Here is a 12746-nt window from a genome sequence, read left to right as displayed (position 1 = left end):
CCCTGCCGTTTGCAGAAGCTAACAAGGGGCGTGTCATTTAACCAAACCACTTGTCAGCCCCACCCGCACCCCACACACCCCCCATTGAGAAAAGCAGGGCTGGTCTGCTCTCAAGAGCTTGACTGACACAGACGGGGCGAGCACTCTACCCCTTGGGGCTGGGGGGACTGCGGGGGTTGAGCCCCATTTTCTGGGAATGTACAGATCAGAACCCCCTGGAGTGGTGTGAAAAAGAGATCACCCCACAAAAGCCACCGCAGCCCACAGGGAGGCAAAGAACAGCCCGCAGCCAGTCTCGGCAGCCTTTCCCTGCAGCCGGGCCAGCAGTTCTTGCTTTGAGCCTGAAGCCAGCGACTCATGGCTGCCACTTGGTAGGCCTTGTCCCAATGCAGGCGCCACACATCCCTGGCCTCAGGCGGGCCCCAAGGATTATTTTGGGTTCCACTGAGTTCCTGCAGGACAGGCTCAGAGGGCCCGGACTTGACCCTGCAAATGCGGGGCCATCATGGAGGTACGGCAGCAGGAGACGACGGGGGCTGCATGTGGGGCAGCTGCTGGAGGCTGCAACGCAGGCTGGATTCACAGGATGAAAAGACTCTTGGTGAGTCAAGTTCTGGCTTCAGGCAGAGACCAGCCAACCTCGCAGGCTGCGGGATTCCCACCGGACACCCAGTGCTGGGGGCCGAGTCTTGGGGTCTGGGTACCATCAAACTCAAAGGAAAACCCATTAACAGGAGCCACTGACTCCCAGGGATGGAGCACCTCTAAAACATGGCTGCGGATCCCAAGGTCCCAGCTTAGCCCCATCCGTAGCAACGCCAAGGAGAAGACGGCACGAAGCCCGGGCAATTGCCCCCACTACTCTAGCAGCAGCTCCAAATGTGGAGGAGAAGAGCAAAGTCTCAAGGCCAGGCCTGGGAATTCCATGGGAACAGGGAGTTGCTTTGCAGGATGGTGGCCCATGTGTCACAGAAGGCTCTAAACTCACGTCCAAGTGCAACGAACCCCTCTCAAGGCGCGGGCAGCACCATGACCTGCCGAGCCCCCTTCTCCTGGTTTATTAGGATGTCCCCGGGACTGGCTGTGTTTGTAATTCCCAGCGACACGTCATCTCCGTATACACTGTCTGTATGACGCACTTCCCTCCCCAGCGCACGCAGTCTCGGCACTGCGGGTGAGCTCAGAGCCAGTCAGCACCTCCGCTCTCATGGCCCCTGCGCATTCAGTGACTCATTGGCTAACTTCCTCTTTCAGAGGAGCATCCCCTCCCTCCCTGCATTCAATTCACCAGGAATTTGGCTCGAGGAATATTTTTCTCATTTTACTTTCGTGCAGCAGCTGTTGCTTTGGATGTGTGGGAAGGAAAGATGCAAAAAAAAGCCCAAACCCATGACTGGTTAGCATGAGCTATTGGCTGGCATGTTTCTATCTATAGCCTGTCATTTTCAGCCCACTGGTGGGTTTCAGAAGTGGGTAGAGAGGCAGTTGAAGGCAGGATCTATGGATGTGAGGGAAATATCTTCCTGAGTCCCAGGAAGACAGGGTCTGTTTATGCCCTAAAGCAGGGGTGTTGATATCCCTTTTACATGACAATCATCTCTCAGGTAACTGCAGATATTAATGCACCTATCGATGCCTAATCTGCTTCTGAAGCCTCCGGAACTCATTGCTATCCTGTAGCAGGGAGTTCCATGAGTGAACTGTGCACTGTGCAAACACATCCCTCTTTTCTAAGCATTATATTTCCTTTCATCATAGTAAGTGTCCCTCCTGCATAACGCAGAGATACAACATGATCCTATAAACAGAAACTAAAAAGTCAGCCTGAACTTTGGCTGCGGCACTCTGCATACCCGCTAGCCCCACCCCCACAGGTCCCGGAGTATATAGCTGGGCATTAGCTCACGATAACGCCTGGAGCATACAGACTGCAAGCAGGATGACCCTAGTGTGTCATAAACACAGTTGGCTAAATCCTGCCTAAGCAACCTCCCTGACTTCAGTAGGGTGGCAGGGTTGGAACAGGGAGCAGATCACGGCTGAGGGACATAGAGCGCTAGGATTAAGGGACAGCCATCCCTGTTTTTTTCTTGTGGTGCATTCCAAAAGGTGCAGGAAAGGCCTTTATGAGCCCTTCTGCCACGTGGCTTTGTGGGATGCAGCAGGTGGATGGAGTGACAGTGATCAATTATTCCTCCCAAGGCAGAGAAATGCCCTTTGATTGGATAAAGGGTGTAAGCAGGGGTGGAGGAGCAAGTGAGATGGATAGTTTCTCTCTAATGGGGGCAGAGGGGATGTATTTAGTAATTAAATCTGGACACCCCCCATGCTACCTCCAAAAGAGAGACAAAGGAGGAGCAAGCTGCTCAGATAGCTTCTCCCGCATCTCAACCCCAGCCACTCCTGGGCAGCTCTCCCACTGTTCAAACTCTTGCAGCAGCCAATTGTCCTGCATCAGACTGGTAAAGGAACCAGGGCGGGCTTTGCACAGAGAAGCCATTTACGTGTGTATTTCCCCTAAGTGCCCCCCCCCCATATTTCTATAGGGAGAAAGGGAAAACCACCACCCACATTGGTTCCTTTCCCCCAATCAACCCCTTCTGCCGAGACTTTGTTATTTTTAAGCCATTGGAAGGTGAAGGAATAACCTTCCCGAGCAGCCGGAAGCAGTGAACTGCATCATTCTCTCTGCTCGCCGGGGGGGGGGGGGGGGGGCTGCTGATTTCACTGTGGTCTGAGTGGGCAGTGGATGATGTAAGCCAGTGCTTGCCTGGCAAGGAGAACAGGGAATGGCAAGCCACAGAGAGATACACGCAGACACATGCCCCAAACCAGAGAGACGCTTCTGGGGTGAGAAATGGATCATTTCCGCACAAAGCACGCCGCAGAGGCAGCGCTGGGGGCTTATGCTGCACAGAGATTTCATTCAACCTGGATACAGTTTGATGTTCAAGGAACTGTAGCTGCTTTGATGAACAGCCACCTGCTCTGCAGCCAATTCCACGTCTTTCCCACGCACCTCAGTGCAACACCTTTCAATTCAGTTTGACTCGCAAGCCACCCAAGAGGGGGAAACCGAGACCCAGGGGAAGCAAAGCGGCAAAATCAGGAACTGAACCCAGGAGTCCTGACTCCTAATGCTTATTCTACCTGTAGGCAATGCTCCCATTGACTCACTCTTTCCAAGGGCAACCTCCCGTGTTCAGCCTATCCCCACCCAGCTCAGTCCACCACTAGCAGCCCCTCTGCACTTTCTACAGTAGGGAGGCACTATACCTGGATCACAGGGAAAGCTTCAGTGCTTTAAGGAACAATCTGAACACTTTGTTTCATCCCCATGACAGGCAGGAGATTCCATCCCGCGGGGACGAGGGTAACCTCTCTAATCAGCAATATAACTTGCTGAAAAAGTCTTGGACCAAAGGGAAGCAAGGTGTTCCTTAGGATCCAGAGTGGTTTAGTGGTGAGAGTGCTGGGCTGGGAGTTTGGACTCCTGGGTTCCATCCCCAGCTCTGCCCGTGACTCACTGCACGAACCTGGGCAAGTCACAGTCCTGCGCTCTGCCTCAGTTTCCCTTCTGTAAAACAAGGAGGCTCCTGCTACTTCGCTGTGGGGGTTGGGAAGCTAAGGGCACTCTGTGTCTGCAAAGCATGTTGCAAGCTCCAGATGCAGGGGGTTAGAGAAATGCCCAGGAGTCTCTCTTCACTGGACCCCTTTGCTCCTATAGGTTACTGAGGTGCCATCCCATGGGGTCAGCAGTCACGTCACCTAACACCTCACCCCACGCCAGCTAGAGCTACAGACTCCAAAAGCAAACAGCGTGGTGGGGCTGCAGTCTATCCGCAGGCCTGCTTGGAAGGGGCAGCCACCGGGCCCCTCCCTTTGCCACCAAGGCCGGCGAAAAGGGCAGATTCTGGTGGGATGCCATTCAGGTCCTGTGGCTCGGTGGAGCGGAAAGTCCCATTGCCTGCCGGGGTGGTGTGGGATGAGAAGGGGCTGCCCTGCAGCAGATCAAGGACTTGGGGGTGGAGGAGACAGGCCGGGGCTGGGTGGAAAAGTCTGCCTGACTTGGGTGGGGAGCATATGGGGGCAAGGGGGGTACTTGCTCTGTGTCTCCATAACCCGCCCCGCCAGCCAGTTCTGAGCCCTCCCGGCTTCGTGGTTCTCCTTCCACGGAGCCCCGCCCCACTCACCGCAAGGCCCTTTGTGCTTCACTTTGATCTCCTTCCGGAGGACGCAGGCCATGGCGTCCAGCTCGCAGGGGTTGCCGTAGGTGCGGTTGTCGCTGCCGCAGACGGGGTCATAGCGGCTAAGGCACACCTGCTGGCATTCGCACACCGCCTCCCGGTTCTTCACCACGCAGGTGGCCCCGAAGGTGCACGCCACGCTCAGGCACGGGCTGGGCATGCCCAGGTCTGCGTGGGGGCAGGAGAGAGAAAGCCACACATCAGCCACTCCCCCTGCCGCAGCAACTCCCCATCCGGCAGGGAGTGGGCAGGCAAAGAACAATGCCCGGGTGCCGGCCCCCGCCAGGACCGCGCTGCCCCTGGGCGGAGGAAGTTATGATGGTGTCACAAACACACGGTGCCCCTGCCACCCCCCTTGAGATCACATGCCACCCTGGCGGTCCAGGTCTGGTGCCTGTCCCATAGAGCAGCAGAAGATCCTCCTCCCAGGACAGGGCCCTGGTCGACCTCAACTCTCCCTCTGTTATCGCCACTGTGCAGATCACAACAAGACAGGAGGACGGGGATCCCAGATGCTGAGAGGGACCATAACAGTCTGAAAGTCAGGGCGGAGCAAAATCCATCCTGCTAAAAGCCTTATACCTTCAAGTGAAACCCATCCCTCGCACCAGCACACACACATACACACACACCCCAACTCTTACACCAGCACACACACACACACACACACACACACAGCCCATCCCTCGCACCAGCACACACACACACGCACAGAGCCCATCCCTCGCACCAGCACACACACACACACACACACCCCAACTCTTACACCAGCACACACACACACACACACACACACACACACAGCCCATCCCTCGCACCAGCACACACACACACACACACAGCCCATCCCTCGCACCAGCACACACACACACACACACACCCCAACTCTTACACCAGCACACACACACACACACACACAGCCCATCCCTCGCACCAGCACACACACACACACACAGCCCATCCCTCGCACCAGCACACACACATACACACAGCCCATCCCTCGCACCAGCGCGCGCACACACACGCACAGAGCCCATCCCTCGCACCAGCACACACACATACACACACACCCCAACTCTTACACCAGCACACACACACACACACACACACAGCCCATCCCTCGCACCAGCACACACACACACACACACAGCCCATCCCTCGCACCAGCACACACACATACACACACACCCCAACTCTTACACCAGCACACACACACACACACAGCCCATCCCTCGCACCAGCACACACACACACACACAGCCCATCCCTCGCACCAGCGCGCGCACACACACGCACAGAGCCCATCCCTCGCACCAGCACACACACATACACACACACCCCAACTCTTACACCAGCACACACACACACACACACACACACACACAGCCCATCCCTCGCACCAGCACACACACACACACACACCCCAACTCTTACACCAGCACACACACACACACACAGCCCATCCCTCGCACCAGCGCGCGCACACACACACACAGAGCCCATCCCTCACACCAGCACACACACATACACACACACCCCAACTCTTACACCAGCACACACACACACACACACACAGCCCATCCCTCGCACCAGCACACACACACACACACACAGCCCATCCCTCGCACCAGCACACACACACACACACACAGCCCATCCCTCGCACCAGCACACACACACACACACAGCCCATCCCTCGCACCAGCACACACACATACACACACACCCCAACTCTTACACCAGCACACACACATACACACACACCCCAACTCTTACACCAGCACACACACACACAGCCCATCCCTCGCACCAGCACACACACACACACACACAGCCCATCCCTCGCACCAGCACACACACACACACACACACAGCCCATCCCTCGCACCAGCACACACACATACACACACACCCCAACTCTTACACCAGCACACACACACACACACACACACACACAGCCCATCCCTCGCACCAGCACACACACACACGCACAGAGCCCATCCCTCGCACCAGCACACACACACACACACACACACCCCAACTCTTACACCAGCACACACACACACACACACACACACAGCCCATCCCTCGCACCAGCACACACACACACACACACAGCCCATCCCTCGCACCAGCACACACACACACACACAGCCCATCCCTCGCACCAGCACACACACATACACACAGCCCATCCCTCGCACCAGCGCGCGCACACACACGCACAGAGCCCATCCCTCGCACCAGCACACACACATACACACACACCCCAACTCTTACACCAGCACACACACACACACACACACACAGCCCATCCCTCGCACCAGCACACACACACACACACAGCCCATCCCTCGCACCAGCACACACACATACACACACACCCCAACTCTTACACCAGCACACACACACACACACAGCCCATCCCTCGCACCAGCGCGCGCACACACACGCACAGAGCCCATCCCTCGCACCAGCACACACACATACACACACACCCCAACTCTTACACCAGCACACACACACACACACACACACACACACAGCCCATCCCTCGCACCAGCACACACACACACACACACCCCAACTCTTACACCAGCACACACACACACACACAGCCCATCCCTCGCACCAGCGCGCGCACACACACACACAGAGCCCATCCCTCACACCAGCACACACACATACACACACACCCCAACTCTTACACCAGCACACACACACACACACACACAGCCCATCCCTCGCACCAGCACACACACACACACACACAGCCCATCCCTCGCACCAGCACACACACACACACACACAGCCCATCCCTCGCACCAGCACACACACACACACACAGCCCATCCCTCGCACCAGCACACACACATACACACACACCCCAACTCTTACACCAGCACACACACATACACACACACCCCAACTCTTACACCAGCACACACACACACACAGCCCATCCCTCGCACCAGCACACACACACACACACACAGCCCATCCCTCGCACCAGCACACACACACACACACACAGCCCATCCCTCGCACCAGCACACACACACACACACACAGCCCATCCCTCGCACCAGCGCGCGCACACACACTCCCCAACCCTTGCACTAGTACACACACACACAGCCCATCCTCCACACCAACACACACAGATATACCCACTATCCCTCACGCCAAGACACACACGCAGACACACACCTCCCCTCCCTCACACCAACACACACACACACCCCCTCCCTCGCACCAACACCATCCCCCCAGTGACGGTATGTAGAGAGATCTAGCTTGCGATGGCTCCGATACCTGCACTGGGCTCTGATACACTGTGCTCCACCCTCTTCCCATCTACTTCTTATTCTCACCCGCTTCCTTTCATTAGGACAGGGATGTGGTGGGAACTGGGGAGAGAGGATCACCCTCACTCCTCCCTGTACAGGTCGTTGCAGAGCTGCACTAGCCCAGGTTAAAATGCCAGAAACACGTGCAGCAGGGGGCCTGGGGCGGGCCAAACCGACTCACCCTAGTAGGCACCGAGGCTTCCCTGGAGCATTGTTAGCCAATGCAAAGCGTGAAGGGCATCCCTCCGGACTCTGCCCAATGAGCAGGGCAGGAGGAGAGGCCAGTACATCTCTCGCCAGTCTGCGGGATCTCCAGGCAGCTGCGTGTCGTGCTGCGAGTGGAGATGGGGTGCCGAGCCCATGCAGATGCAGAGTGCACCGAGCCCGACTATTCTTTCACCTGTGCCGTCCCTGCACCAGGGCAACTCACTGGCTCCGGTGGAGTGACTCCTGGTTTGCACCAGTGACAGAGGCAAATCGGGCCCAGCATCCCTGTTCCACTGCAGACAGCATGGTCGCCTGCCCCCGGGACTTTTCTATTTAGATTTTTGTCAAGGGAAGATCTGCGATGCAGAAATCCCCAATCGTAACCCCATGGGCAGGCAGTGGGACAAACAGCAGGCTGCATTTCCTTCACCTCCCAGAAGCTGGCGCTCTGGTTTAGGCTGCTTACAGGCCAGGCCAGGCAGCTCAAGGCAGGACTGTGTTAAGTGCTGGGGGAGAGCCGGCAGTCCAGCCAAGGGGGCGCGCCAAGATACTCAAACAACCGCCCTGGGCAGCGAGGGGAGGGGAAAGAGAAGAAAGAAACTGGGTGTGAAACCCTGAAAAGGAGATGTGGCGACAAGCCAGCGGGGAAACGCAAGGCAGCAAAAGCCAGCTGGATGCAACAGGTCACGCACCGAGACAGAGCCAACCAAAACGAACACGCCGCGAGAACAGCCCAGCCACGAACCAGCGCAGGGTGTGAAAGGCAAACTCTGCATGGAGAGCTGGGACGGGTTCCACCTGGAGACAGCCTGCCGGGCCCCCCGCTTTCTGACTGATGGGAAATTGAACCCTCTGTACAAAGCCTCTGTACAAAGCCAGGGGGCGGGGGGGGGGGTACATGGGTCAGAGTGACAGGACCAGGTGTGTGCCATTCAGTGCATGGGCCCCTGCTGCTGCCTGCGTCCCACCAGCACCATGGAGAGATCCTGCCTCTCAAGAAGCCAAGCTTGCCCCAGGCAGATGCTCCTGGATCCAGCAGTGGAGAAGGAGCAGGAATGGAGGAGTCCCTGACATGGGACCCGACGAGAGAGGGTCCCCACGTCTGGGGTGTTGCTCGGTTCCAGGCCTGCGAGGGAGACGACTGCCAAGTCGGGATTGAGATCGAAGGGCTGGGGCGCAGGAGAGTCAGCCAAGGCTCATCTCCCTCTCTTTAATACTCACTCGCCCCCCAATCCATCCCCCACCCCCCTACCCCCAATTCTTCCTGCAGCCAGACGGTTTCCGAGCTTCCCCCACGGGGTGCTGGCACCTCTCTGTGGGCCTGCTGACATCTCCGGCTTTGCTTTCTCGTTTTTAAAGACACGCTTCCCATAACTGCGCCCTGGAGTCGCGCAGAGGCAGCGGGCAGAGACGGAGAAACAGCCTCTGCCCAGCACAATCAGGCTGAACGGGGAGCGGCTGGATGGGAGGATCCCAGGCCTGGAGCTGAGAGACACAGCTGCTCTGACATTTCTCACCCCTCTAGCGATTCAGAGCTGCATTGGTGCAGTAAACGAGGTTCCCCTGGCAGTTTGATCCTCAGGCTGGCAGCGTTTCCCTCCCACCCCCGGGCCCCCACTGAAGACTGTAGGTGTTTTGCCATTGGTTTCAATGGGAGCAGAAGATGACACTTCCATAGCCCCTTCCATCCAAGGGCCTCGGAGTGTGTTATCAATAGGTAATTATGACTCCCCCACCCCCCCAACCTCCACCATCACTTGAGAATCCACATCTCCAGTTGACAGGTTGGGCCATATCTCAAGGGACCATGTTGTCAATCACGGGACTCTGCGCTCTGCAGAAACCTGGACACCTTCTGTGGTGCCCAGAGGGGAGCTGAGCTCTTTTGAAAAACTGTCAAGGAGTAAATGGCTCCTGGGAGACCTGCCTCCGAGTCCGCTGCTCTGACCGACTGCACTCCCTGCCTGTCTTTGCAGCATCCGAGGAGTTTCGACGCAACCCCCTGCCAGCAGGCTGGGCTGCCATCTACCGAGGTGCTATGATGGTGTGCTGCCAGGGAGAAACCCACGACAGGAGAAGGCTCCTTCACCAGACTGAAGGAGGATCTAAAAATCAACACGTTGCAACGTGCGTCGGGAGGCGGGCGGGGAGTTTTCATATTCAGGCCGACACCATGCAGCACGCTCACTCCTTTCCACGCCCTGAGCTGACCCAGGCAAGCCTGGCGCGTACACGCACGCACACACAAACACGCGCTAAGGAGGGGGACGGGGGAAGCACGGCAATCTCGAGCAGCCAGGAGTCCGCGACCATGCCTGAGCAACAGAAAAATCAACCAGGAGCAGCCCGAATTGACTCATCAGCCGGAAAGAGGCACCCAGGTAGCTTGAGAAGGGGAACAGGGTTCTCAGCTCACACGGATGGTCAGGCAAAACAGCAGCTGCCCACAACAGAGCCTGCAGTTGTGTGGCCACCCCGCAACCCACGTCCATTGCAGAGAAGGAGATGCAAACTGGAGCAAGCATTAAAAATACCCCATTACACTGCAAGGCACTTTCATTCCAGGCAGGAAGTGGGTGGATTGGCAAAAAAATGTGGGAATCTTTCCATCCCAAGGGCTTTTAACTAAGGCCAGGGAAGAGGATAGTGAAGGGGAGAGGAGAGAGAGATCGACATCTTAGGGAATGCCGTTGGCTAAGGAGAAAGGTAGAAAGCAGACCTCTGAGCAGAGACATCCCGGTTGGGAGCGGTAGGGTACTGTGCAGACGCACGTCCTTTCTCCAAACAGGCAATGCTGTAAAACACAAGACAAAGAGAGAAAGAAAGAGAAAGAGAGAAAGAAAGAAAAGGAGGAGGAGGAAAACAGACAGACACAACTACAGAGACCTTCCCTCTGCCCCCATCACACCCTGCCTCTCCCAAATTCCTAACCCCCTCTCCCATCTCCCCTCACCTAGAGGCGGCTTTCAGCTCCTACCACCCTTGTTTGAAAGCAGAAAAGAACTTAAAAAAATAACCCGTTGACGGGCAGATTGGGCTATTTTGTTTCCTTCCCTGGCTGCTGGAGAAGAGCGAGCTGCGGGGCTGAGAGTTCATTAGGCAGGTATCTGTGAAAGATTAAAGCATCGTGTTGCCATGTTAATAGACTGCCTTTCATTTCCTTCCCCTCCATAGGCTCTAGTTACGCTAAATCTTCTTCACTAGACGCTGGCTATCAGCAGCAATCTTCCTCCAGAAGCTTGAGAGTTTGTAGGCAACCCCGAAGGGGCTTTGATATGCACAGCAGGGCATACGGCTGGACTCACGCACCCTAAATCCCCCACTTTGGGCTGGTACCATCAGCTTCCACCTTGCTGTAAAAGGAGACACCCCCCCACCGGATTTCTGCAGGGAGGTTCCTATTCCCTGCCCCAACCTGGGCCCTCCCAGGGGAAGGGATGCTCTAGATCCCTGAGGTCTCCCCCTTGCTCCCTATAGTGGAGACAGGAGGGAACATCAGAGATTGTAATAGGGACATACAGGTGGGTGGGGGCCCATGGAGGAATTTCCTTAGTGCCTCTTTCTCTGCAGAGCAGATCCAGTACAGACAGCGTGTAGCCAGCTTCCCCCACACTGCCCCTCAATGCGCCTCCACCCTGACTGGGCGGGACCCCATCTCTACGTCCCTGCAGTGTCCCACGCTGCGGAGAAGAGGCAGGACTCGGGCAGAATGAATCTACAGATTCTTTATGGAGGCTGCTAGACACAGAGCCTGGATCTCTAGCTCCCTTCTGGAGCAGAACTGAGTGATCACATGGACCTAAATCTCCATGTCTTGGCCTACGAAGCATCCAACTCTGCTTCAGCTCTCATGCTTAGTGTCACCTCACAATGTCTCCCTAAGCCCTGTCCTGCACTACAGCCTCCTTGGCCAGCCTGTCAGAAAGGAAAAGTTCATGTCGGTAAGCGTGCTTTTGTGTGGCGGACGGGTGCCTAGCCAAGACTGCACTGAGATCGCAACCCCATTCTATGCAGGTCACTTCTGGTCTGGTGCTGGGTTTGAACTGGTAACCTGGAGGCGGAAGTCTCCAGATCGCACAGGGCAGGTGGCAGCTGGGGGAAGGAGTAGGCTGACATGGGAGGAGAAGGCCTCTGGCATGACTGCACTGCATGGTGGTTTGCTAGGAGGCAGAACTGAGCTGTCACATGAACTGAGCAAGCATCAAACTCTGCTTCACCCTGGATTTTATTTACTTTCCATCCCACGAGCACATGCTCTTGAAAGGAACAGTGTGTGGGCCTGCTCTCCTGGCTGGCTGCACGGCCTGCAGGGAGAGGAGGAAAGGGAAAGCCATCAAATGAAGGAGAATCAAAACAGGAGGAGGAGAGAAGCTGCCCTGTATGGGATAGGGCAGGGTTGAGACAAGAATTGCAGAATCTGCCAAACATTTGTTTCCAGGAGCCAGCAAGGAACAGACATGCCGAGATGCCTTGTTGCCAGATCCTGCTCTCATTGATGGTGGTGTAAATCTGGAGTGACTCCACTGAAGCTAGCAGAGCTGCTTCAGATTTACACCCTAACAGAGATATAGGGCTGGATTTTCCGAAGGGCTGAGATATTAGGGTTTGATTCCAAGCCCATTGGAATCAGTGGAAAGACTTCAACTCTCTTCAATGGGCTTTGGAACCCAAGGAACGGAACCTGAGAAGCAGCCCAACAGGGGAAGGAAGGGATATAGCTTGAGGAACGAAAACAAAGTCTAGGGCTGCTGACTTTCACAATTTTATCACAAGTCTTGCCGTAGTTGCTGTTTTACCTAAAACCCCAACTCTTGGAGTCCTCTGAATACATGAGAATCTATAAGTTCACTCGGAAAAGAAAAGCAAGTTTCTAGCCTTCGTGGGTGCAGAGAAAAACTTGAAAAAGTGACTCCTAATGGTTCAACAACCAGAAATGACCTCC

General features: G+C 56.0%; 1 protein-coding gene across 11 annotated transcripts in view; it reads right to left on the bottom strand.

Annotated features, from left to right (window-relative positions):
* AGRN (agrin) overlaps positions 1-12746 on the bottom strand; it is a 224539-nt gene that overhangs the window by 52356 nt on the left and 159437 nt on the right. For all 11 annotated transcript variants that reach the window (XM_073316432.1, XM_073316436.1, XM_073316437.1 and 8 more), the window contains one exon: positions 4194-4415. In XM_073316432.1, coding sequence (XP_073172533.1) covers positions 4194-4415 — 222 coding nt within the window. The remainder of the gene's footprint in view (positions 1-4193; positions 4416-12746) is intronic.

The sequence above is a fragment of the Lepidochelys kempii genome, chromosome 18 (genome assembly GCF_965140265.1).
Source record: "Lepidochelys kempii isolate rLepKem1 chromosome 18, rLepKem1.hap2, whole genome shotgun sequence".
Lineage (NCBI taxonomy): Eukaryota > Metazoa > Chordata > Testudines > Cheloniidae > Lepidochelys > Lepidochelys kempii.
Note: the sequence above shows the minus strand (reverse complement) of the source record. Positions and strands in the feature narration are given on the sequence as shown.